The sequence below is a fragment of the Pseudonaja textilis genome, chromosome 1 (assembly GCF_049901715.1).
Source record: "Pseudonaja textilis isolate UNSWEBS1 chromosome 1, rPseTex1.2, whole genome shotgun sequence".
Lineage (NCBI taxonomy): Eukaryota > Metazoa > Chordata > Lepidosauria > Squamata > Elapidae > Pseudonaja > Pseudonaja textilis.
The window spans coordinates 329,585,299-329,612,119 of NC_141990.1; the positions used below are offsets into that span (position 1 = coordinate 329,585,299).

At 42.5% G+C, this 26,821-nt stretch overlaps 2 protein-coding genes and 1 long non-coding RNA gene across 6 annotated transcripts in view; 1 reads left to right on the top strand and 2 right to left on the bottom strand.

Annotated features, from left to right (window-relative positions):
- ARHGAP45 (Rho GTPase activating protein 45) overlaps nucleotides 1-15,946 on the top strand; it is a 59,471-nt gene extending 43,525 nt beyond the window's left edge. For all 3 annotated transcript variants that reach the window (XM_026698930.2, XM_026698931.2, XM_026698928.2), the window contains exons 11-23: nucleotides 316-498; nucleotides 2,992-3,129; nucleotides 3,881-4,071; nucleotides 4,968-5,125; nucleotides 6,065-6,151; nucleotides 7,498-7,578; nucleotides 8,912-9,075; nucleotides 10,362-10,550; nucleotides 11,336-11,473; nucleotides 12,430-12,656; nucleotides 12,876-13,119; nucleotides 13,230-13,323; nucleotides 13,789-15,946. In XM_026698930.2, coding sequence (XP_026554715.2) covers nucleotides 316-498; nucleotides 2,992-3,129; nucleotides 3,881-4,071; nucleotides 4,968-5,125; nucleotides 6,065-6,151; nucleotides 7,498-7,578; nucleotides 8,912-9,075; nucleotides 10,362-10,550; nucleotides 11,336-11,473; nucleotides 12,430-12,656; nucleotides 12,876-13,119; nucleotides 13,230-13,323; nucleotides 13,789-14,168 — 2,274 coding nt within the window. In that variant the 3' untranslated portion in view covers nucleotides 14,169-15,946. The remainder of the gene's footprint in view (nucleotides 1-315; nucleotides 499-2,991; nucleotides 3,130-3,880; nucleotides 4,072-4,967; nucleotides 5,126-6,064; nucleotides 6,152-7,497; nucleotides 7,579-8,911; nucleotides 9,076-10,361; nucleotides 10,551-11,335; nucleotides 11,474-12,429; nucleotides 12,657-12,875; nucleotides 13,120-13,229; nucleotides 13,324-13,788) is intronic.
- Nucleotides 15,171-17,486, bottom strand: LOC148128407 (uncharacterized). Its single transcript, XR_015741329.1, has 2 exons — nucleotides 17,371-17,486; nucleotides 15,171-15,401 (listed from the first exon to the last, which is right to left on the bottom strand). It is a non-coding gene; the product is annotated as an uncharacterized LOC148128407 (long non-coding RNA).
- A 738-nt stretch (nucleotides 17,487-18,224) lies between these two features.
- POLR2E (RNA polymerase II, I and III subunit E) lies at nucleotides 18,225-26,538 on the bottom strand. Of its 2 annotated transcripts, none has more exons than XM_026698926.2 (8): nucleotides 26,376-26,538; nucleotides 24,708-24,882; nucleotides 23,587-23,702; nucleotides 22,627-22,707; nucleotides 22,358-22,416; nucleotides 21,710-21,788; nucleotides 21,084-21,168; nucleotides 18,225-18,973 (listed from the first exon to the last, which is right to left on the bottom strand). In XM_026698926.2, exons 1-7 carry the CDS (start codon nucleotides 26,430-26,432, stop codon nucleotides 21,103-21,105), a joined length of 633 nt encoding a protein of 210 aa, XP_026554711.1. In that variant the 5' UTR covers nucleotides 26,433-26,538; the 3' UTR covers nucleotides 18,225-18,973; nucleotides 21,084-21,102. The 2 variants fall into 2 exon arrangements, with proteins under 2 accessions (XP_026554711.1, XP_087778932.1); XM_087922806.1 differs by having other exon boundaries at nucleotides 18,225-18,942; nucleotides 26,376-26,533.
- Between the last annotated feature and the right edge of the window lie 283 nt (nucleotides 26,539-26,821).

Consider the following 26,821-nt stretch of genomic DNA (forward strand, 5'->3'; position numbering starts at 1 on the left):
TGACAGAATCAAGTCTGAGAGGCATAAACTTCCCGCCGCTACTTATAATTGCTTGATCCATTAGGTGGGTCCTTCTTAAGTTTCCTTCTCTGGCCTGTAAGCCAGTGGGGGCTCCTGCCTCTCTTATGGTTTCCTAGGCAGCACCTCTTCCCTTCATTCCCCCAAGGCCATCCACAGATTTCATTTGAAGGAGCAGGTTTTCTTCAAAAGCCACCACTTGCAGATGTAGGCACTGATGCTGTTGCTTAGTTTGGGGCCGAAATGTTTGCAGGGGGGAAAACCAAGAGGGATGATGCTTTGCGTTTCCCACTCTAGCAAGAGGCCGAGAACAACTTGCGCAAGGCCAAGCAGATGTACATGCAACGCTCGGAGGAGTGTGAAAAGGCCCGGCACGTGATGGCCAAAGCAGAAGAGGATCAGCTAGTGTCTAGCAACAGCTCGGCCACCTTGAAGACCGTGGACAAGAAGAGACGGCTGGAAGAAGAAGCCCGGAACAAGGTGGGCTGATGAAGTCCAACAGAACCTAGAATATGGGAGCAATTTCGGGTGGATTGTTGTGAACTTTGTGTTGCACTTGGAATTATGTTTTGTTCTCTCTTGACTTGTTGATAGTGATGTTATCCATTCAGTCAAGTTCGACTCTTGCCAATTTTATGGGGCTGGTGTCTCCACCTCTTCCGATCTTGCACTATTTCTTTGAGTTTCTCTATGCTCTGCTTGGTGTCAGCTTCAATAGTATCCAGCCAACGTGTTCTTTGACGGCCTGGTTTCCTTTTACCATCAACTTTTCCAAACATAATTACTTTCCCTAGTAAATTCCCCTGCATAACATTGTCAGAGTAAGTGAAACACAGTGTCATGATTTTGCCTTCTAGTGACATGTTAAGTACTGCAGGTTACTTCACCTGACTGCTGGTTACTAGCAGTCCAGCAGTTCAATTCTCACCAGCTCAAGGTTGACTCAGCCTTCCCTCCTTCTGAGGTCAGTAAAATGAGGACCTAGATTGCTGGGAGTGAGATGCTGACTATGCAAACTGTTTAAAGAAGGCTATAAAGCACTGTGAAGCAGTATATAAGTCTAAGTGCTATTGCCAGAGGTTGGCTGCCGCTGGTTTGCACTGGTTCAAACAAACCGGTTGTTAAGATTCTATGCAGTTCAGTGAACCAGCAGATCCCACCACTGATTAGCCACGGCCCTACTCATTTTGGGCCTGTTTTCTGGGCTGTCCTCCAGCTGTTTTTACGGCCAAAAATGGCCTGAAAATGGCCTGAAAGATGGCCAAAAAACAGGCGGGGGTGGGGCCAGCCCCAACCGGCTAAATCCTACCTCTCCTGTTGAGGCGAGTGGCTAGGAGGTGGAGCTGGGTGTGATGTCATCCACCCACTCACATGACCAACCAGCCACGCCTACCCAGCCAGAGAATCAGTCGTTAAATTATTCAGATTCCACCACTGGCTATTGCTATTGAAAGTCTTCAAAGCGGGGGCGTCCAAAGAGTGTGACGGCCATGATGGTGTGATTTTAATGCACATTACCACACATAAAACAGGGTCATGTATGATCAACCATCTTGACAATTTATCATCACACTCTGTGGATATCCCGGCTTCAAAGGCTGGGGCTTTCAAGGTTATAAAGTCCAAACAGCAACTGCAAAAGGAAACATGGCACTCAGTTCCCAAAATGGGTTTGAATTCTCTAGTTCTCCCTGGCTTCTGCACACGTTGGAAATAACCAAGCAACTTAAAATTGCTTGTCTAGTATCTGGCCCAGGTTTCTACTATAAGTAGATTATAGACCAGGGTGGCTGGGTGGGAAATTCTTGGAGTTGAAGTCCACAGGTCTTAAAAGTTGCCAAGTTTGGACACTCTTGTTATAGATACTTCTCCCCAGTGTAATCTGTTGATAAATTCTATATTATCAATATAAAAACTTATTTTTAAAGGACCAGCATCTTGCTGTTCAGCAAACATCATACTTCCTCTTATTTTATATATATACCAAAGTAAGTTTCAGTCTATCTTGATGCACACCAGACACACTTCCTCTCATATCTGTCTGTCAATCCCAGTGCTTACCCAGACACCAGCTTCCTCTTACCTTAATATACTTTAATACAGTAAGTATATTAAAGCAAGCTTTAGTCTTAAAGATAATCCTTATTTCTAATACTGCATTTGGACCAAGAGGCTTTCTTAGAAATTAAAAAATATAAGGGGATATATGCCCCCAATAATTATTTAAAAGTATATCAATTTGCTACCCTCCCAAGAGATAAACTAATATTGATTTTGTTTGCAATGAAATCTCATATACTACATATTGTACATACTTTGTTTTTTAACCTTTAATAAAGTTTTTTTTTAAAAAAAAGAAAAGAAAATATAAACGTTCTATAAATAGATGGAAATTCTTTTTTTATTTTCAATCAAAAAAGGGCAACTTGAAAATGGGCACCTCATTTGCCATTCAAGTTACTGAAAAGCAATTAGGAGATTATTATTGTAAGATAGTAATAATAGTAATGATAGAATGAATAAATCAATACTTTTATCCTCAGTTTCCTCGTGAAATAATAAAAAAGAAAAAAAAGAAAAAAGAGATAAACTAAGAAAACTACTTTGAGGAGGCATAGGGGATAAGAGGATCAGCTTCACCAACTAGCCTTCCAAGTGTTTTGTAACTGTTCATATCTGCAAAATAGAAGCCATTTAGTAAAAACAACCTTCATCTTACTCTCAGATTCCAGACATGTTTACAAGGATCCCAAAATGGAAGATTGGGGAACTGGAAGTCTTGGCCATTGAAAGGGAGAAGCTAATTAAAACAGAGATTCTTGGGTGAAATGCCATCTAATTCCACCTTTTTGAGCAATGTTCTTCCTGTGGCATAAAAATTATGTCCTTGTGGGGGAATTTAATGCTGAACCCAACTAGCCTTGTTAGCCATTTTCCATGTCCTTTGCTAATTCTGCCTCTTTGCCAATTCAGGCCGAAGAAGCCATGGCAACATACCGGACCTGCATCGCAGATGCCAATACCCAGAAGCAGGAGTTGGAGGACACCAAAGTGACAGCACTTCGGCAGCTCCATGAGGTGGTCAAGCAGAGCGACCAGGTCATAAAGTCGGTGAGTTTGGCTGGGCCATCCCACCGACGTGGTTCAGCCCTTTGATCCTTAAGGAGAAGCTGTAAGCAAATTCGGTCTGATCCAGTGGTGGTATTCAATTTTTTTTTATTACGGGTTCTGTGGGCGTGTCTTGTAGGCATGGTGTGGCTTGGTGGGCGTGGTAGGGGAAGGCTACTACAAAATCTCCATTTCCACCCCACTCCAGGGGAAGGATATACTGCAAAATCTCCAGTTCCTCCCCACCCCATTAACCTGCTTTCCAACTCTGTTCTCCTTTGCAGGGCAACAAAAGAAAATCCAGCCGATCAGCTGGGACTCAATGGGAGGCAGAGAATAGATGTGGGTGGGGCCAGTCAAAGGTGGTATTTGCCGGTTCTCCGAATTACTCAAAATTTCCACTACTAGTTCTCCAGAACCTGTCAGAACTGGCTGAATATGAACTCTGGTCTGATCCATGTTCTTTGAAGGACACGTTTGTTGCTCAAAACTAGAAACTTAGTTTGTATCCAAGTGAGAGCTAAGATTGTCACAAAGGTTTTTGTGCAAACTTCTGGTAGTGGATTTTTGTGGGGTTTGGTGTTGTGATCCCCACACTGAAGATGTTTAATTCATATTAAGGACTGATAATATACCCTCAAGTTTGGGTTGACTCCCAGCATCTACATAGATGGATGACTTTATTCATATATTTCATCCTTTTTTTCTGACATGTTTCTCTCCTTTCTTCTTTCCTTTGACTTCCGGATTCCAGGCTACCATTTCCTTCTATCAAATCATGCACATGCAGACGGCCCCACTGCCTGTCTATTTTCAGACGTTGTGCGAGAGCAGCAAACTCTATGACCCTGGGCAACAGTATGCCTCTCATGTCAAGCGGTTGCAGCGGGAAGACGAACCTGAGACACAGTATGATTTTGAGCCCTACGTGTCAACCAACAACTGGTAGGGTTTGGCACTAATGCTCATGCTCTTGACAAATCCTAATTGTGTATCGCATATAGACATGAACCAGGGGATGATATAGTTCCCAGGGCTTTTACAAAAATTGTCAAGGTATTAATAATATTTAATATGGTAGAAATCATAAATGATTATTTAAGATGGGTTATAATTACAGTGTCCATATTTTGGGGGGAAAATAAAGGAGAAACTTGAGAAAGGGGCAAATCTGAAAGAGGTTCATAAGGATTAAAAAAATGTCATCAGGGTTGTGTTTGACCTGGAAGGGCATTCATTGAGGTTCCATTTTCATCCATGATGGCTCACCTGGCCTGTTTTGGGCTGCGACGGCCTCCTGCAGCCCTCTGCCAACAAAAACGGAGCTCAGGGAGGCTGCACACAGCCCGGGCTCCATTTTCAGCCACGACGGTGTCCTGCAACCCTTTGCCAGTGAAAAAGGAGCTCAGGGGGGCTGCATGCAGCCTTCCTGAGCTCCCTTTTCATTGGCAGAAGCACTGCAGGCCGGTCCTTCGCTGTTTCCAGGACGGGCCCAATGGCCAGATCTAAGCATCCCGCCGGCCAGAACTGGGCCCCGGGCCTTGAGTTTGACACCCCTGTTCTAGAGTTTAACTTGAACTGACTCAAAGGTTTTGTCCTGGGAACCTCCAATTTATTGCTCTGACCAGCATAAAATGTTGAAATTGGTGGTCATACTGCAAAAAAGCCATGAATGCAGACCAATGTCAAAGATGCGGTCACATGAAAGGGGCAGGCAGCCATCAGAACTTTGAATCTGGGCTCTAGGTTCCCTTTGGGGGTGGGGTGTCCAATGTAACTGTGTATAGTCATTAAGTAACTGATCAATAAGTCGAAGACTACCTGTATTCCCTCTTGGACAGCTCTCCGGTGACTCGGGCAAGAAAAGGCAGCTACAGTATTCCTGAATTCACAGGAACGAGTAGCTCTGACACCTCCAGTAAAGATGGAGCAGCCTCCGAGGGTGACACAGCTGAAGGTCGAGACCCTCAGAACCGCCCCACCCAGCTTGAAAAACGAGGTGAGGAGACAGCTTAACTTTTCGGCTGAAGCAGGATTTCTGTGCCCCTCCCAAGTCCCGCCCCATATATGAACCCTTGGTTTTGTTGCATGGATAATGCCTCCAGCAGCACTTCGCTTCCAGGTGCACCATTCTGATTCCTCCCTTGCAGAATTGCCAATAAATTTAGTATGAATTTGCTCCCAAATGCAAAAACATGTAATTTTATTTACTATTTTGCAAAGAGGGTGCACCATGCGCCCACAGGTACAGTAGACACATCTTAAATCAGAGGTCGCCAACCTTTTGGACCTCAGGGACCGCCAAACTCATAATTTTAAATCCCAGGGACCACTAACTGGTTCTGTGGGTGTGGCCTAGTTTGTGGGTGTGGCTTGGTGGTCTTGTGACTGGCTGGACTTGGCTTGTATGTAAATATTATAAATATTTATATAAATATTGGATTTTTTTTATTAAAAAAGAGCAACTTTTATCCAAAATCAGGCAAAGCAGGCAGGCAGATTGAGTTGCTCACAGAATCACAGATTCATTCAGATAACTATCTATCTGCCATCGGCTAGCTCAGTCTGTAACATAAAATTTGCTTACAAGCAAACCCATAAAATTTGCTTGCAAGCAAACTCACAAAATTAGCTCACAACACTCAATGTATGTAAATATTGATTTTTTTATAAAAAAAGAGCAACTTTTATCCAAAATCAGGCAAAGCAGGCAGGCAGATTGAGTTGTTCACAGAATCATTTAGTGATCTATCTATCTTCCATCAGCTAGCAGATGAGATTCTCTATCTGCACTAATCGAGACCCAGCTATATTAGCAAAATGTCTGACTGGGAGATGCTTTTCTGTTTCAAAGAACCGGCCAGCCTTGCAAAAGCCCAACCTTTTGTCTGACTCTGCACATGCAGGAATGAAATCTGCCTTGTCATTGGCTCCTTAGGTGGGCGAGGTCACCAGGCACACAAATCATGGCCAACAGCCATCTCAGAGACCAAGGGCAATCTGGAATCCGCTGCCACAAGCCCAGGTATTTTCCCATCTTCTGACCTACTGGTTGTGCAAGTTCCATTAGGATCTGAACTGAAAAGAGTCTAATAAGATGCCCATATCTACCTGTCTTTTGTCTATCTATTGTCGATCAGAAAGGTCGACAGGTCAGCGGTTCAAATTCCTAGCATCGCATAATGGAGTGAGCTCCTGTTACTTGTCCCAGCTTCTGCCAACCTAGTAGTTCAAAAACATGTAAAAATGCAAGGAGAAAAATATGGACCACCTTGGTGGGAAGGGTTATTAGATCCATGATTGATCTGTAAATAACAATAGCCCTCTCTAAGTGGTTTAGACTCAGCATTTTGCCTCCAACAATCTGGGTCCTCATTTTAATGACCTTGGAAGGATGGAAGGCTGAATCAGCCTTGAGCTGGAGCGAGCAGTGAGTTAGCCTGTACTGCATTCTAAAAAGGGATGCGGAGGCTCAGTGGCTAAGAAACTGAGCTTGTCGATCAGAAAGGTTGGCAGTTTGGTGGTTTGAATCCCTAGTACCACGTAATGGAGTGAACTCCTGTTACTTGTCCCAGCTTCTGCCACCCTAGCAGTTTGAAAGCATGTAAAAATGCAAGTAGAAAAATAGGGACCACTTTGGTGGGAAGATAACAGCGTTCCGTGCGCCTTTGGCGTTTAATCATGCCAACCACATGACCACAGAGACGTCTTCAGACAGCACTGGCTCTTCGGCTTTGTAATGGAGATGAGCACCGCCCCCTTGAGCTGAAAACGACTAGCACATATGTGCGAGGGCAACCTTTACCTTTATCTGATACCTGCATCAATATATTGCTTCTCATTCATTTATTCAATTTATATTTGATCAATCCACCTACTCCCACGTTGGCAGCTATAGACAGTCATTAAATTCAGGGAGCATTAGAAAAACAACTTGTTTCTACCCTTCAATCAATCAAGAAGACACTTTGCGTTGAAGATAGGCTACAACTCAAAGAGGTCATTTGATCTAAAATCACCAATAACTTTTGTGGTTGAGACAACATCTGAAAATTCAACCGGATTCCATATTCCAACTCTGGAATATGCTCTGGAATAGTCCCAACATGCGCCCAAACTATGGAGTTTTCCTTCTGGCAAATCTCAAAAGCCTGAGCTTGAACATTGGAGAGGGGAGGGGGAAATACTTGCAAGGTGTGGTCCAGAACCACCCACTGTGATGTGATGGTCAAGCTCTTCGCCCTCTTTTTTTTCCCTGTGTCACATGTTGACCCCTAGATAGGACTGTCTTTGACATCTTTATGGTTTCCTTTTTCTGCTGTCTGGGATCCAATTCAATAAAATCTAAACTCGAGGCTTTCTCTTGGTTAGGCGAGTTTCCTCAGATGCCTTCGAATGGATCGCTGTCGCCTAAAGATGATCCTGATGGGAATTCACCTTCCTTTGAACAGAGTATGTATTAGTGGAACGATGCAAACTAGTGGTATAATTCCACTAGAGGAGGGGAAAACCAATAAAATGGGGATAATAAGATGCACAATAATAAGATGCTAAGATCTCTCAACCTTAGCAACTTTAAGACTGGTGGACTTCAATTCCCAGTTCACCCAAATTATAAAGTTGCTAAGACTGAGAAACACTGGGATGGAGCAGGTCCTTATTTTTCTCCCAGCAGGTTGGGAGAAAAATGCCTAAATCCTACGTTTCCTTTGTTTTTTTAGTTCTATATTTTGTCCTGGAATGCTGTGCATTGATTGTACACAACTGTAACTTTTAGTTCACTTGGCTCCTCCCCCTCCAGATTCATATAATCAGACAAAAAGAAACGAAACAGAACAAAAAGTAACTTTGATGCAATGTTACCGTAGAGTGGGAAAGGACCTTCAGCATGGGTAGCTGGGGAATTCTGGGAAATGAGGCCCATTCGTCTTCAAGTTGCCAAGATTGAGAGATGCAATGGAGCCAGTTTGGTGTAGTGGTTAAGGTGTTTACCTAGAAACCAGGCGACTGTGAGTTCTAATCCCACCTCATAGATGAAAGCCAACTGGGTGACTCGGAGTTGGCACCAGTCACTCTCTTTCAGCCTGATTGTTGAGGTAATTCCCTGTTAGGAGAATGAGCGTGTACAGGGAGACCTATTTGAGAGAAGTGTTTGAATAATACATACGCAGCACACAGATACACCGTATAGTAAATATAGGGTTTCACTTTCAATAAAGGTTTAAGCAAAGTTCAAAATAAGCAGTCCAAAATCATTCACAGGTAAGATCAGTCAGTTTTCAATCCGGGGGTAATCCAATAACAAATTCCAGTGTCAAAAACAGTTCAGTATCAGACTTACATCAAATCCAGGAATAGCAGTCAATTAGAAGGAACAGCAATATTCTCCAACAGAAGGAAAAAGAGATACATTCACACTCTCTTCTGAGACTAAGACAACCCAGGTTTCTGGCTCCATCTTATGGCTGTTTGAGAAACCACACCCAATTACAATTTTTGGATTCTCTTAAAGATACAGTATTAAAATGTTTATCCTGGTTTACATATTGTCCAACCCAAATAGCTGTTAGGTGACTTATATTCCTAACACTGATCCACCTCACAGGGTTGTTCCTACTGTAGGGAAAATAGGACAAGGAAGGAGTATTAGGTATGTTTGCCAACTTAAGCTACTTATTGAAAAATAATAAAGGCAAGGTAAAAATATTTAACAATAAATCTAACAATAAACTGCATTTTTGATGGTGTTTCAGTTTTTGCCTTTTTAAAAATTTCTGGTTACCAGGTATTAATGAAATGACTCCAGGAATCTGTACGCCCACTGGCCCTTTCCGGCATATCAGCATGTCCAGAGCTGCCCAAACCCACCGGCTGAGGAAGCTGCGGACACCCTCAAAATGCCGGGAGTGCAACAGCTACGTTTACTTCCAGGGAGCTGAATGTGACGAGGTAGGATGGGTACTTGGGCAAAGGGGAGGCAGTACAAAAAGTACAGGCATACCTCAGAAACACAGGTAGTCCATGACTTACAACAATTCATTTAGTGACCATTCAAAGTTACCACAAGCACTGAAAAAAGTGACTTACAACCAATTTTCACACTTATGACTGGGGTGGAATTCAAAAACCCCAGCAACCGGTTCACTGCCCAGTTGCTTGGGTGGGCATGGACTTGATGGGCGTGGCCTACTGGAATGTGTGGGAGGATTGTTTTTTGCCTTCCCGAGGGTCCAGAGGTGTCCCTTGGGCCTCTGGGAGGGTGAAAATGGCCTCCCCCGGGCTCTGGAGGCCCACCGGAAGCCGGAAACAGGCCCATTTCGGGACTTCCGGAAGGCCCAATTTTCCCCCTTCCAGAGCCTCTGCGTGGACCCTGTACTTACCTGCATCGAAAATGGGCCGTGTGGAGACTCTGGGGAGGGGAGGGGTAGGTGGGGCTGTCCGGTCAATTCAAATACCGGTTCGGCGAACCAGATGCAAATTTAACATCCGGTTCACCCAAACTGGTCCGAACTGGTAGAATCCCACTCCTGCTTACGACCATTGTAGTATCTCCATGGTCATGTGATCAAAATTCAGTCACTTGGCAGCTGATTCACATTTATGACAGCGGTCATGCAATCCCCTTTTGCAATCTTGTGGCAAGCAAATTAATGGGGTAGCCGGATTCACTTAACAACCATGTTCCTCACTTAATAACTGCAGTGATTCACTTTTTCTCAGTCTCAGCAACTTTAAGCTGGGTGGACAACCGAAGAGAAACTGCTACAAACTCCATTGCAGAAAATACGACTTCAGTAACAGAGTGGTCAATGCCTGGAATGCCCTTCCGGACTCCATGGTTACGGCCTCAAACTCTCACAGCTTCAACCTCAAGCTGTCTACCGTGGGCCTCACCCCGTTCCTAAGAGGACCTTAATGGGGGCGTGCATAAGCGCACCAGCGTGCCTACTGTCCCTGTCTTACTGTCCCCATTTATCTGTATTTACTTCCTTTGTTCCTGTTTGTGTCCATACTTATACTTGTTATCTTGTACATGTTTGACAAACAAATAAAATAAATAAAATAAAGATAAATAAACTTCCACAATTCCCCAACCTCCCTTTGAAAAACACTAACAAAAAAAGGGGTTTATTGATGACATATTGCCACCCAGTGGCTCTTTCTGGAACTGCACCAACTCCCTAACTACAGCTGTTTCACTTCCACCCTCTCTGCCTCTGCCCCCTCTTCCCCAGTGTTACTTAGCCTGCCACAAGAAGTGCCTGGAGACCCTGGCCATTCAGTGCGGACACAAGAAACTTCAAGGCAAACTGCAGATCTTCGGGCGGGACTTTGCGCAGGCTTCCCACACCGGCTTGGATGGCGTCCCCTTCATTGTCAAGAAGTGCATCAGCGAGATCGAAAGGCGGGCCATGAAAACAAAAGTAAGAGGGGGAGCACTTGCAATGAAAGAAATTTATTTACAGAAGGGAGAAGACATCCCTCTGGCCCAGAGCCTGGGAATTGTGCCATTAAGCTAGCAATCCTAATGCTTAAGTTGATGAGCCCTCATCTTTGAAGACTGGGTCGAAATTTTGTAGCAAAAATCACTGCAAAGGAATCTGGTTGTGCTCCGCTCTGCTCTGTTTTGCTATAAACTGAGGTTTTCCAACCTTGGTCCCTTTAAGAAGCATGGACTTCAACTCCCAGAATTCCCCAGGCAGCCATAGCTTCTGGGAATTGAAAGGCACATCTCTGAAAGTGGCCAAGATTGGGAAACCCTGCTGTAAGGCCTCTAATAGATGTGCTGAAGAGAGTGAAAACAAGCTGTGTTTAACTCTGATCCGTCGTGTGATAGAAAGGAAGAATGCATGGGGAGTGAGCTATGAGCTATTTAATTGAAGGGAAGCAAAGTTATTTTTTACTCTGTTCCTGTCCACTTTTGGCACGCCACCCCTGTAAAATGGTTGCACGCTTCTGTTGTAAAAGCTTGGTGTGGCTGTAATTTTTTTTTTTCCAAGATGACAGAGGAATGGGATCCAAACTCTGCGGGATACACATGAAAACAGACAGAGTTTCAATCACACCATTATGATTACTGTGGTTCACTTTTTCTCTCTACCTCCTGGGCATCCCTGAAACAAGCACATCGGGGGAGAGGTTAGGTTAAAAAACAAAAATCAAAATGGCAACATTTTGTCCAATTGATACTCCTTTCTGTCTTCCTTAGGGCATCTACCGTGTTAATGGAGTGAAATCCCGCGTAGAGAAGCTCTGTCAGGCTTTTGAGAACGGGAAGGAGCTGGTTGAGCTGTCTCAGGCCTCACCGCATGACATCAGCAACGTGCTGAAGCTCTACCTTCGCCAGGTGAGTGATTGCAGTCTTTGAGCCAAAAGGTGGAGCACCTGCCCTACTATTGAAAGCTTCTTAGCCCAAAAGACAGAAGAGGAGGATCTTGGAATGGAATTTTTTTTCTGCCTTTCCTTTGGCTAACCAAGATTAATCCAGTGAAATGGATTCACAGGGATGTGGTAACAGCCTTCAGATATCTAAACATATATTTTTCCTCCAATTTTCCCCTTGTAAGTTAAATAAGCTGCCCAGACTGTCTCAAACTGTGAGATGGGGGAGCATATAAATGTAATAAATAAATAAATAAATAAATTCTGCATCAGATTATACACTCGAGGCATTTGATATGTTGCTGCTCATAGAAGCTGTAGTTACTTGTAATAAAATACGTTAGTTGGAAAAGGTGCTCTCTGACTCTTCTGAAATTTTTTTTTTGCTTATTAGATTATTATCCCATCTTTATTGTTTTTATAAATAATTGAAGGCAATGAACATACACAGGGCTTCCTCCTCCTCCTCCTCCTCCTGTCTTCCCCATAGGAACCCTATGAGGTTGACTGAGCCGAGACAGGGACTGGCCCAAAGTCACCCAGCTGGCTTTATGCCTAAGGATGGGACTAAGGCTCATCGTCTCCTCCTGGTTTCTAGGCCAGCACCTTAACCACTACACCAAACTGGCTCTCGGTTGGCTTTTTTGGGTAAACCTATGGAATTCACTTTCATTAGATGCCATCATGGCACCCTTTAAAAGAGAGTGAAATAATTTGCAGAAGAGTTCTATGTTTATTAGTTTTGGTGGATCTTCCAAGTTCAAAGTAGCATCAAAACCGGTTGCTTTCAAATTCAGCTGATGGGCTCCCTAAATACACCTGGAAAGCGTGATGTGTGTTGATCCAGGATCCAGGTTCTTGTTTTGTAAGCAAGCTGGCATGTCAGATGGTTTACTGTCCCGTGACTCTCCCTCCTTTCAGCTCCCAGAACCAATCATGCCTTTCCGGATGTACAACAGCCTTATGGGCCTAGCCAAGGAGACCTTGCAGAGTCGGTCCGACAGCAGGGCAGGGAGAAGCACTGGGGAGCCAGTGGACCCAAGCAGCGAGGCAGAGAAAGCCATGGTAACCAAGCTGAAGGAGCTGCTCAAAGAACTTCCAGCCAAGAACTTGGCCACCTTGAAGTGTATCACGCAGCATCTGAAGAGGTCAGTGGCTTTGCCTGGCAAAATTGGGTCAGGAAAACGATTTACAAGTAGTCCTCAATTTGCAACTTTTCACTTAGTGACCATTCAAAGTCACAAAGGCACTGAAAAAAGTGACTTACGACGGCCATCATGTCACGTCCTCCCTAGTTCTTTTCTCTAGACTAGCCATACCCAGTTCCTGCAATCGTCTGCATGCATCTTTGTCCAATTCTGTTCTAGGATTATAGAACTTGAAGATGACAATAAAATGTCTTCTAGCAACCTGGGAATCGTCTTTGGCCCCACATTAATGCGTCCTCGACCCACCCAGGCTACCGTCTCCCTCTCTTCCTTGGTGGATTACCCCCACCAGGCATGCATTGTTGAGGCACTCATAAATTTTTACACTACTATCTTTGAATCCAATGGCGTATCATCTCCAGAAGAAACGATCAGGGAAGATGAGGAGCTGGTCAGGAACCAGGTGAGTAGAACCTGCTGGAGACGCTGTGGCTGCCAGGGGTAATCTTTTGATCGGCGCCCTCTCATTTTACAGAGTTAAACTCACTAATGCCTTGAATTGCATGTATTCAGGAGGATGAAGGGACACAACCCCACAGTGAAATCCAGTATCTTGAAGCAACCTCTGAACAAACAGAAGCCGCTCTTGCTGAAGATTCATTCAGAGGTGAGGTGGAATCTCGCATTTTAATGTTTGCTGTGTTATTCTTTGCAAGGGGGTTGTTCTTACAAGACTTGTTTGGCACAAGTTGAAAAGAAACAGAAATTGCAGAGCTAAAAAGGGGTGCATGTCAGTCGCAAGCAACCAAAACAATTCCAACAATGGGTCAAATAGGTTTCTTTATTGTTGATCACCAAAGGTAAAAATCTCGCCAGACTGTCTCCCTTTCCTTAGGAAACGATGGAGATAAGCCTGAGGGTTAAACCACAAACATTTCCTCCCCTCAAAAGGACTCCAAGCTGGAATGCTTCTAAATTGGAATATTTCTAAGATGGAGGCCAATCGGGGCCTCCTCTCGTTCAGCTGGTGGAATGTTGGCATCACGAGCCAAAAACGCACCATATTTGTGTCACAAGGAACCCTTGTCATCCCACTCTTGGCTCAATTGGGTTCATTTTCTTTTCTTCCTAGAACCGGACACTCCCTTTATCGATTCAGATTCTGATCCAGATCCAGAGGATGGCACAGATGCAGCCATTGAAGGACTCCCACGGGCCAACTCAGGTCCAGGAGGCAGTGAGACCAGTGGTGAGGAGAGCCCCTCCGGTGAGGATGCCAGTGAGGAAGGGGTCCTGAGGGAGAGACCCAGCGTGGAACAATCAGACCCTGAGGATGCTTCGCCCCTACATCCCCTAGGCCCAGCAGAAGATCGCTGGGAGGCAGAAGGAGATGCCGTCTTCAGGAGCGGAGGTGATGAGGAGAACAGCGACAGGAAGGTGGAAAGTCATCTGGTGGACCTCAACACCAACCAGTCTAACAACTCACTTTTCTCCCACTTGCTGATCAACTAAGAACGTGTTTTCGATTTCCTGGCGTAAAAGTGAAAACGATGTCAGTTGAGGGAAGCAGTGAGTCCTTTTAAGTGTAGAGACTGACAGTGAAGAGATACACGAACCTTCAGTTGCCTTCTCAAAGTCATCCTCTGAAGGCCTTCTGGTTGATCAGGCTCCTTATTTATAACAGCCTGCTTTTAATTCTTTGTAATAGCAAAATGGCATCCGTGGGAGGGAGTCCCCAGATGCAGGGAGGAGACATTGGAAAGACTCTGCAACTTCCAAACTTTCTTAAGACACTTTTTCTAACCTAGTGCCAAAATTCTGAAATTTGGGGTCTCAGCTCCCACCTCGCTTCCTGCAGAGTCCTATCCAAACAGGGGGGGGGGTGGGGGGGGGGAGCAGTTTGTAGAATGCTCTTTCAAAAGAAGAGCCACATTTACTTTGCATTCCCTTCCATCCTTTAGGTTGCATCCCTTCCAGGAAACAATACACCCATTGTGATCCTAGATCTTCAGATATGTTTATTTAAACATTAGCAGATTACATTTGTTTCTAAGTAAAAACCACTTCAGGATTTTATTTTTAAAATCAGGGTACAGACAAAATGCTGGATGAGCTTGGCTGGATGACGGATTACTTGAAGGCCAAATCCACTTGTGCAAATCCTACTGAGGTCTCAGGACCAGGGTTGGGTTGTGGATGTGGAATGATCCTATTAGGGAATGAGGGGCGGGGTGGGGACATATGCTTATTGCACACCTGTGTGAAAAGTGCCAGTAGAGCCAGCTGAATGGGCTTTATGTGAGACCTTGCTTACCCATCACCTCATTTAGCACTCAAAGTTACGGTGGAAAAAAATAACTTTATGACCAGTCCTCACATTTTCAACCTGAGAAACGTCCCCACACTCGTGTCATTCAGGTACCTGGTAACTGGGGGGGATGTTGGCTAAATTGTATGCTTCGAACTGGCTTGTGACAAGCAGTCAATGAGAAGAAGGCAAGTAAATTCAGAAGCCACAATCACATGAGATTTTAATTTATGACTGCAATGATTTGCTTAACGGCCATAGTGGAAGCCAGTCCATCACGATCACGTTTTATTTAGTGACCAGGTGTTTGGCGACAGAGTGGCTGGCCCCAGTTGTGATAATTAAGCAAAGGCTACCTGTACTCTCAAGTGGGATCTGCTGGAGAAATCCATCAGTTTAGTGCACCAGTATTCAAATTCTGAGAAGCCATTTGAGATCTGTAGCAGAAATGGAAGGTATTTGTGAGGTAAATATGCTTAAGCCACCTATACAGCTATAGCCACCTATACAGAACCACTGTGGATGATTTGAGGGCATTTCACAATAAAGGCCTGGTAGAACTGTTAAATCACCTTTAAAAGTCTGTTGTAAATAACTGAATTATAGCATTCATCTAAAACAGTGTTTCCCAGTCTTGGCCATTGTAAGACCTGTAGACTTCAACTCCCAGAATTCCCTAGCCAGTATTGTGGTGTGATTCTGGTTGCTTGTCAATGCTGGTTGGGGAATTCTGGAAGTTGAAGTCCACAGGTCTTAAAATGCTTAGGAAGAAACCCTGGAAGACTTTTGGGTATTTTCTTGAGGTGTGGATGAGAAAAATGAGTGAATAAAGTTCAAGTGCAAGTCTTCAACCACAGCTTGTATTTATATATAGGTATGAGTGAGTAAGCCTATTTTAATGTTTGTTTCCTTTTAAACTGCTCTATACACTTTTGTTTTTATAAGACTTGTATCAAAAAATAAACTGTATTTGGGAAAGTGATATTTGCACCCAATAACTGTGTTTAGTGTTTCCTAGGTAACTCTCTGCATTAAAAAAAAACTCCGAATAACAGAGTTAGAAGGGACTTTGAGGCATTCTGGTCTAAGCCCCTGTTCAGGCAAGAAACCTATTTTAGACAAATGGTTGTCTAGTCTCTTCTTAAGAAACTCCAGTGATGGAACATTCACAAGTCATTCCACTGATTGATTTTTCTGTCTGGAATGTTCTAGGTCAGGTTGTCTCCAACCTTGGCAACTTTAAGCTTGGAGGACTTCAATTCCCAAAATTCCCCAGCCAGCTTCTGGGAGTTGAAGTCCTCCAGGATTAAAGTTGCCAAGGTTAAAGACCCCTATTCCAGGTTGCTTCTCTCCCTGATTAGTTTCCACCCATTGCTTCTTGTCCTGCCCTCAGGTGCTCTGGAGAATAGCTTGACTCCCTCTTCTTTGTTGCCAGCCCCTGAGATATTGGAACTCTCGTCTCATATCTCCCCTAGTCCTTCTTTTCATTAAACTAGACATACCCAATTCCAGCAACCGTTCTTTATATGTCCATATAGAAGGCATATGTGGGGTCTTTCCTTATAATGTACAGTTTTTAAACAGACAACTTTTAAGATGTGTGGAATTCAACTCCCAGAATTCTGGGAGTTGACTTCCACACATCTTAGTGCCAAGTTTGAAAAATGCTGTTTTAATCCTGTATTTCTAAACAGCGAGACTCGGCTCTTATGTCATGTTGAATCATGCTCTGAATCATGGTTGACAGCTGGCTGGATTCACACAATGTAACATCAGACTCAAAAATATTGTAGTTTGACAAAGATCCAGGATCACTCCACAAACATATTTGCATGATAGTCTAAGCTTAACAGCGATTAAGAAACCAGACCCACAAATACAAGCAAACCACAGCCAGTCACATTTGGATTTTTTTGATATGTCTCATTAAAAAGAATTAAAAATCCAATGGCCTGATCAGGATTAGAGTCAGTGGACAAAGAGCCTCACCCAACTGCTTTTTTTCCTATTCTTTCAGAGGAAGATAAATGGAGTGGCCATGTTTGCCACAATCTCGTTTCAAGGCCATACCTTCCCTCCCCCTCTACATCCAGAGGTTTAGCCCAGATTAAAAGCCATCCATCTTCAGATGATTTGCAAACTAGCACCATGGTAACTAAGCCTACTGTGAACCACAGGTACAATCTGGTTAAGGGATTCGGTAACTAGTTAAACCTCTGGTCTGTCTAGATTCACCCATCACCCTACATCTAACCATGCCCTGGCTTAGCATCTCTGAATCAGTTTAGATTGGAAAATGAATTGGAGGTTGCTTCAGAGTTGCTCCCATCACAGCTCACTTCATCTCTCGCTGCCCAAGACCAGATGTTCAACATTTGAGAAGCTTTTCAGATAGACTTACTATACCTGGTTGCATCAACCTGAAGATAGCCGCACTTTGGATTTTGACGATACAGATATCCTCAATTACCATCCACGACTGGCTACTTGGTCATTAAGTGAGGCAGTAGCTAAGAGACACCACTGCTGTGCTTATGAATTCTGTTCAGCTTTACAGATCTGCAAAGATTCTAAATGCAAGGACAGGTTGCAAAGTAACTTTTTCATCAGTTAACTGTGAATAGTTGCTAAATGAGGCAATCGCTAAATGACGGCTATTTTTATCAGTAATTAATACTTTTCTAGTAATGATTACACTACCATAGAAATATTCATGTATCTAATAATTTAGCTGTTATGCAATAGTCTATGCTCAAGGTGTTCAGTGAGCTGCCAACCACAGTCAGAGCTCATTTTTCAGTTAAAACACTGTCGCTTCAGACCTTTTACTCATGTGGTTACCTAGCTACACATATTCTCCCTCCCACAAAACTGCACTGAAGAATCTTCCATATTTTATTCAAATTGAGAGCGCCTTTCTTTTCAGAAAGCAATGGATATCCTTCTTCAAAACCACCTGATTTAAAGAGAGATCCCTCAGGGTTCCATACTCCTCCCTTCCTTGCTTTTGTCAGAGAAAAGAAGTCCTAGAGAGGGTCAATTCTTGTGGAAAGACAAGCTGCAGCCCTCTAAAATTAATGTTTGGTTGGGTTCATTACTCGGAATCTTAACAATCACATTTGTTGTTGCTGAACTCCAACAGCACAACCACAGGTAGAAGGGCCATACTGGATAGATTAAGGGGAACTATAGCCCAGTGAATATGAATGGGCAGAGATTCCCAGTTCATCTTAAGGCAACAAAAAAAAAAGAGAGAGAAATAAAACATACTCTGTTTTATTGAAATAAAAAATTCTGGACCACTGAGCAAACTCTGAACCTTAGCAATAACTCAGCGATAGTTAACAGAACAGGGAAGGCAGCCGATCTTCAGGGACCTTCTGAAGAATCCAGATATTTTTCCAGGGTTTACACAAGTCCATTTTTCAAAACAAAAGTGACAAGTCCATAATTACAGGTGACTCCCAGAATCTTCTTTTGCATTCCCAGGAGATTAGCAGTCTATTCCCCCATTTTAATCCATAGAACCTCCACTCTCTCCCTACAAAAGGCCACCGAAAGCCACATCTGATGGAGTCCCCCTGTCCCCCAAACCAGAAAGGGTTTTCCTATCCTTCCTCACCCTGATATCAACAGAAGGAATTAAGGAAGCCCTCCGATTTGAAGCTTTCTAAAGTATCCTTCATCCAGATTTGGAAAATAAACTGTTGCTGCCTGAAATATTTACCCCAAACAAACCCAAATTCCAGAAATGTGGTCTAAACAAATAATACATCCAGCTTATACAAGCAAGAGGAAGTCCAGTTTGGAAAATCAAGGGCAGTCTTTTCTGTGCTGCTGATGACCCCTTTCCTCTTCATGACCAGTTGGACAGAAAGGACTAGAAGCTTCAAGTTTGAAGTCTCAAGTAGGAACATTTCTTCACATTCTTGTATTTCCTTATGCTCAAGACTGTTAAGCAAGCAGACCAGCAGTCTCCTGGATAAGGTTAAAAAGAGTTTCAGCCATGCTACAGGATAAAAGAAGAAGCATTAGTGTCTAATTTGAATTCTGTATACATGTTGCAATTAGCTGATTATCTACAACACCAATTAAGACATCACAGAGATGCTTGTCCTTTCTACACCAGCATTCCTCAAGCTGATGTTCTCCAAGTTAATTGGAGTAAAATTTCCATCATTCATGGCTGGAGTGCTGCTGGATGATGGAGTTATAGTTCAACACATCTGGACTCAGCAGGTTGGAGAACTCTGTTTCACACAAGCACGCCTAACGGTCTGTTACATTCCTAATCTGGCTTTGGATGCAAATATTATTGGTCAGCAAATAATAAAAACCATATAATTCTTCTGTCAATCCTGTATACTCACTTCATACCATCCCATGTTCTTCAAAACTAGCTACAGTTTTTATTACATCCAATAGGCAGGATGATTATAGACAGGGAGTCCCTTACAACAATTCATTTAATGACCATTTGAAGATATAATGGCACTGAAAAAAGATTTCATACTTCTAATCTCCCCCATGGTGACCAAAAGTCAGTCACCTGACAAATGGCATATATTTTTGACAGTTGCACTGTCCCAGGGTCATTCACCATTGACAACCTTCCCAGCCAGCTTTCCACAAGCAATGAGTGAAGCCAGATTCAATTAATGACTGCATGACTCACTTAACTGTGGCAAAACGGCCATAAAATGAGGTGCAACCCACTTAACAACTGTCTTACTTAGCTCCGCTGTGATCCTAATTTGAGGATTCCCTGTGAAATTCTGCAAATGATTTTCCTTTTTTTTTAAAGCCAAACTCTTAGTCCTAGTGAAGAGATAGTCAACCCAATTAAGAAGTAGTGTCCTGCTGGATCAGATTCCAGCCCATCTAATCCTGGTGGGTTTGTTTTCCCAGTGGTCCACTGATGCACAAAGAAGCCTCCCAGGAGATGGCCTTTAGAGCAGCCCCACTGCCATCAGTAGTTACTGAATGGAACAGAAGTTGCCCTCAGAAGTTGTGGGAGCTTCATCCCTGGAAGCTTTCAAGAAGAGTCTGGACTGCCATCTGTCAGAAACGGTGACGCTTATGATTCTGTTCGTAGCTGAGCTGCTTCTACAGGGCTTTCTTCCGAGAGGCCCCCCCCGCTGCCATTTTAATCTGACTTTCCACGCATTCCAGATGTCGGGAAGTGACTGAAGAGGCCAGGGGGTCAGGTATCCCATCATGCTGAATTTTTAGAGTCTTGGCTGGCTGTCAGGGCTCCAACAAATCCACCCTCATTCAAATCAAAAGTCTCTAGCCTCATCTCAGAGAAAAGAAAATTATTAGAAGTGGCCATGTTGGCATTAGCTGGGTGCAGCCGATACTAAATTACATCATACATTTCCCCCTTGACCCTGGTCTTCCCCCCGCCCCACCCCCTTTCTGTCAGCTAAAAAGGAGTATCTTTTTAGTTGACATTGGGTCTGCTTGGGCAGGGGGTTGGATTAGAAGATGACCTACAAGATCCCTTCCGTTAATCTCTATCTGTATCTATCCCCAGGACTGTGAATTGGTGTCATCGTCCCCTTTTATTGAAGCCAGCCAATCTAGTAGCCAGCTTCATATCTCATGGTAAGGAATTTCAAAGTTGAATGAGGTGTTGTGGAAAAAAAACATCTTATCTATCCGGATTCATTCAGATTCTTTCTTCTGTTCTTTAGTATTGGGAAAGAGAGAACTGCTTTTTTTTATTCATTTTATCCTAACCATGCCGAGTTTTGTACCCTTCAATCATGGGACAGGTTTAGCATCTTATGGCTGAGAAGAATCTAGACTCCTCTAGGTTTTTGTCAACCTTCTGATTATTGGCCAGGTTGATGGGGATGTGATGGGAGTTTTAATCCCACAACCGTTGATCTCCTGGTTTGCAAATGTCTCCTCCTCTCCCCACCCAGGCCGCATGGACTGTCTTATCAGCACCGCCAAACAGCATGAATAACATGGATACATAAAATCTCACTCCCTACAACTCCTGTTATAACCTTTGGTCCACACAAATCAGACAAAGCAGAAGGAAGCATGAAAGAGGAAGGAAAGAATGTCTGCTTTAACCACCTTTAAGATAATGAAACATTTTATAGTACCTTATAGGACGATTCCTGGCTACTGCACTAGCCTGTAGGTGATGTAACGCCCAGCTGTTTCACTGGGCCGAATGATCTTCACCACCTAAAGAAACCACGCAGACAACAGAGAAAGAAAATTATTCAAGTGATTTTGCAGATTGGTTATACAATGAATCCCTGTAAAATGGCTGATGGGACAGCCAGCATTTCAGGATTTCATAATGGAATCTGCTATAGACCCAACAAATTCACCCTTCACCCAACCTAATCCCTCCAAGTATCCTAGATTTGGCAACTTTGGGCCTGTCACTCTCTACACAACATACCTCACAGAGTTGCAGTGGGGAAAATAGGAAGAGGAAGGAGTGTGTAAGTAATGTTTCCCAGCTGTGGATTCAGAGAAAAAACTGATCCAACAAAAGCCTAAGTCAACTGTGCTAAAGTCCATTTAATCCAAGTAGATGCTTCTGAGAAATACAAAAATCCAAAAAGCCTCTTTTTCTCTCTCTCTCTCTCTATCATCAGGCTTCCTGAACTTCTATTTAGATAGCAAAATTTATTGCCGCTTATAACCTCCATATAGTGTATTTATCAAATCCACGGGGAAATGGCACATTCTCAGCCTCCCTTTCTCTGCTCCTTACCTGGCCTCTTTTAATTCCAAAATAGCGAGCTACGGGATCTCCAGCTTGTATTCTTGGAAGCTGATTTTCCCTTAGTTTACTGACAACAGCAGTTAAAGGAAAAAATTTCAAAACATATAAAAACAGGACCTTTTAAAAATTTCCTATACCAGGATTATAGTATGTTTTGGCTAGTTTCACACAACTTGCTAGTTTAAATTAAATGAAGTTGGTACAGTAATTTGAAGTTTGGGAGAACATAGAAATCCAGGGCCTGTTTTAAGTAATGTGATTAATTTGCATTTGATATATTGTGTGTAATGCATTTTGTAAAACCCAGGTTTACAATCTGAACCGTGAAAACTAATGCATGTTAATGGACCTGTTCTCAGACAATAGAATGCATGCTTACTCATACATTGGGTTTACTGTCAACCTGATATGCTTCTAGTTTTATAGGCCCTATCCAAACCCAAATGCAAGAATATATCATTTTAAAATTCATGTTAAAATCCTAGACATATTTGCCTGGAAAGTTTCATCTTAACACAGGATGAAGCTAGAAAATTAAACCTGCCTGATATCTGAAAGATAATAGTAACCCAACTCAGAACAAGCAGAAAACTGAGGCAGATACTCCAAACAGTAAGTACAAAGGCAAAAGGATACTATCTGGCCAGTAATTCTGTCACCTCTTCTTTGGTCATTACAACATGTTCTGGAACCAGCTGTAGTGGCAAAAAGGGAAGAAAAGAATGAAAACACAATATAATTAGATTTCTGCTATGCATAGAAAACTCTTCCAGGCAACCACAGAAACAGGTTTTGTCAATTGAATGAGAACAGAGCTTATATTGTTCCTCTCAATGCACTCCCCATAGACCCAACCAATGTCACACACACACACACAACAACCCCGCCCCCCTTTCCTTCCTCACCTCATGCTCAGTGATGTTGATCAGGAGTTCCTGTTGAAGGAATTGTTCAAGGATGTACTTGGGAGCCATGTCTACTAGAGACTAAAAGAGAGAAGAGACACTGAGGCAGCAGACAGGGCTGTAAATTTAAGAAAAGGACTTAAGGAAGAGGATTGATGGGAAAGGGGGAGACAGAAATACAGAAATTGCAATCCCTGGTACTTTAAAGATCAAACTCAAAATTTCTCCCTTGTTCTAGGTTGATTCTCTCCTTGGTTAGTTTCTATTCATTGTTCCTTATCTTGCCTTCTGGTGCTTTGGAAAATAGGCTGACCCCCTCCTTTTTGTGGCAACCCCTCAAATATTGGAACACTGGGTATCATGTCTTCCCCGTCCTTCTTTTCACTAGTCTAGACATACCAAATTCCTGCAACCGTTCTTCATATGTTTTAGCCTCCAGCCCCCAAATCACCTTTGTTGCTCTCCTCTGCACTCTTTCCAGAATGTCAACATCTTTTTTATATTGTATGATTAAATACTGGATGCACTATTCTAAATGGGGTCTTACTAAGGCTTTGTAAAGCAGTATTAGTACTTTATATGATCTTGATTCTAGCCCTCTGTTCATGCAGCCTGACTGTATTGCCTTTTTTGGCTGCTGCTGCACATTGTTGGCTCTTATTTATGTGATTGTCCACTAAGACAATCCTATGCTACTTCAGATGGGCTGTTCGATGATATGTTGGCATCCATAAAGATGAAACATGTGCACAAATATTAACATTAAGATGGCCGTGAAACAGATTTCTATGACCAATACTCTGAGAACTAATTTGAATGACGTTCTCTATTAAAGACAATGTCTTGAGATATAGCCCTCCCCCAGAAGAGATCACTGTACTCTGAAAATTACAGGTGAGGATCTCTTAGCCAGCAATGTGATTATATCAACATCCCTTCTGCCAATTTAGACTCAGGTACCTGTTTTGCAGATGGAGTCATGCCTTGTTGCACCACAATCAAGGCCCGGGTAATATTTTCCTCTTGCATTCGCTGGCAATACATCTTGATGGTCTTAATCCCAACTTTTGGTTCCTCTGAAAAGAGATTTTTGTTTGTTTGTAAGTGGAGAATATCCATGAAATAAAATACTTCATTCATTAGGCCTGACATCTGCTTCAGGATTAGAATTCAAGCTCTCGTTTAATAATAAATGAACTGAAAGGTTTAGTAGTAAAGCAGGAAGCTTGCAACGACCATTTTTCAAACAGACATAACTTCAGGGGCTGGAATTTTATCCAAATAACATTTCCAGTAGCACACTAGCTGTTTCATTGCCCTACCATATAATCAAAAACAGCAGGATTAACTATTTGTTAAATTGTCTAATGAAATATCATTTTTATGTACTTCAAAAGCTTATTTAGTTGAGAAATTAGTACAGCTGCAGAAGATGAAAGTTATAAGTATCTTATTCTTATAAATATGCAAACATTTAATATATTATATAGGATTTTAGAAGAGGAAATTTCCTGAAAAATTTCTAACTACTCTCAATGGTATAAAATTTTTGCTTGATCATTAATTTTTTTAAAAGATATGCCATCAGCTTCAGGAATAAATGCATTCTATTCATGAAACAGTTGTTACCATCAAAATAATTTTACTACATACTAAAAAGTATAGGGTTTTTTTTCCCTATAAGTGAACTGGTCAAACTGTTATTTCTTCCTTGCTAGCAAATGACATTACAGTAAATTAAAAAGTTCATGTGCCAATTTCACTGTTTCATCACTCTGTATTTAAAAACAGGCAAAACAACAGATGTCGCATTTACTCCATTCGTAACCCTAACTCTAAGAATACAAAGATGGTAAACATCAGCTAGCAGGAAGAACTGATGAAGAGGGATGGGAAAATTCATTCTAGATCTCCAAAGAAAAGATTGGCTTTTAGGAACTTAAAACTGCAAGACATGAAAGAAGGAAGAAACAAAAAACTGAATAAAAATGAATTAATTCAGGAAAAGAAAGCAGAATGAATGAAGATGCAAATTCCAGGTTCCTGGAAGTAATAACCAAATCTATTTTGGGTATAATCACCTGGGAAAAAGACAAACATCTGATCTGTAGGATCATCGTTGTGGGCCACCAACACTGTGAGATCAGTACGCCGAGGACGCCCTTCACTCGGCTTATCACCAAACTGGGCTTTGAACTCTTCCAGAGTCTGATCCAATTCATCCTGGGTTACCAAATAGCCTCGATCGTGACACAACTGATTTAAGGACCAAAAAAAGTGGATTTAAATATTAATATAATAGTATGCTGAAGAATGCAAGTAACTATAGCAGCAAAATACAGGTAAGTCCTCAACTTATTATGATAATTGAGCCCAAAATTGATGTTAATTGAAACATTTGTTAAGTGAGCTTTGAACCATTTTACAACCTTTCTTGCCATAGTTGTAAAGTGAATCACTGCAGTTGATAATTTACTAACGCATTGCTAAGTGAATCTGGCTCCCCCATTAACTTTGCTTGTCAGGAGGTTGCAAGAGGTGATCACATGACCCTGGGGCACAGCAACGGTCATAAATATGAACCAGTTGCCAAGCGTCTGAATTTAATCACATGGTCATAGGGGATGCTGCAAAGGTCATAACTGTGAAAAATGGTCATGTCACTTTTTTCAGTGCCATTGTAACTTTGAACAGTCATTAAATTAAGTGTTGTAAGTTGAGAACTATCTGTAGTGAACCATTCATTTAAGAACATATACAAAGATGTTCTAAGGCAACTGTCGACAATAAAGCAACCTCAAAAAATGGACTGACTTTGGCAGCAATCTAAATATATCACCTTTCACTGTTTTTTTAATATTTTTATTTATTTATTTTGTCAAACAATTATTAGATAACAGGTATAAGTATAAACACGGTTATAAATAAATGAAATGGATAAGAATAAGAAAAAGAAACAATAGGACAGGGATAGTAGGCACGTTTTGGTGCGCTTATGCACACTTATTTCCTCTCCCTTTTTATCCATTGTCATTCAAGCAAGGTGATAGTCTCCCTTGAGCCACATAAGTCCTGGTAAATACTATATACAAAAGCATTAATGTAGTTTTCTTGGCAACAGTAGGGAAACGGTTTGCCTTCATCTAGATTGTTTTTCATTTTTCTAATTAGCCTACAACTCTCGGATTATTTAATAGTCTTTGATCTGACTTTAGTTCTCTGAGATCTTCCAAAATTGACTACAATACGGGCTAGGTCACTAACTTTTCCAATACCCAGACAAATTTTGACTAGCCCCACCCCAAACTTACACCTTTATTACAAAGTTACCCTCATTTTTTTTAACACTAATTTTGTAGCTTTGATGAAAGCACCATATATTTTAATTGCAAACCAGCTGGAACAATTACCTTATTTTAAAATAATCCAAATAAAACAAATACCTTCACTTGAGACCTTCAAGAAGAGATTGGACTGCCATTTGTCAGAAATAGTGTAGGTAGGGTCTCCCGCTTGGGCGGCGGCGGGGGGGGGTTGGACTAGATGACCTATACGGTCCGTTCCAACTCTGATTATCTGTTATCTTACCTAAATAGTTTGTATATGATCTGGGGGAACCGAAGCCAATACAAAATAAAGAGAAACCGGGCATTTTCTCCCCCCAAAAGTTTCAGGTCAGAATGGCAAACCCTGTCATCTATGTCCTACCCCCGTTCCCGGGGCCCACCCTTCTTCCTCCTTCTCCTGACCTGCATGATTGTTTTCCGGATTTTCCATAGTCGATAAGTCTCCTCTTCGTCGTCCATGACGCCCCCAACAAAACCACCGCGCGGATGCCAAGAAAATCCCCGGGACGGCTCCGGGAGATGACGTATAAGGCATGCGGCTTGTGGGCAGTATAGCGCATGCGGAGAGAGAGAGAGAGAGAGAGAGAGAGAGCGCCTAAGGAGAGATTGCGCACGCGCAGGAAGGGAGAAGTCGGTAGGAGAAGAGGCACTGGATCATAAAACAAATTGCTTTCCTCCGGCTCTCCTTTTTGCCGTCGCCATAATACTGCGCACGCGCAAGAGCTAAAATAGGGCGGAAAAAGGGACGTTTAGAACCTCAGTTTGGGCGAAGCGCAAGCGCAGTATATACATACCTACCTACCTACCTACCTACATACATACATACATAGTGCTGAGTCTGGCTTTAT

Excerpts from the sequence above, each read along its gene's own strand:
- POLR2E (XM_026698926.2), bottom strand. The coding sequence starts at position 26,432 with ATGGACGACGAAGAGGAGACTTATCGACTATGGAAAATCCGGAAAACA. Across the intron at positions 21,789-22,357 it reads ACAGAATTACTGGCCAGATA|TAAACTAAGGGAAAATCAGC; the intron begins GTATCCTTTTGC and ends TGCTGTTGTCAG. Across the intron at positions 21,169-21,709 it reads TTGGAATTAAAAGAGGCCAG|GTGGTGAAGATCATTCGGCC; the intron begins GTAAGGAGCAGA and ends TGGTTTCTTTAG.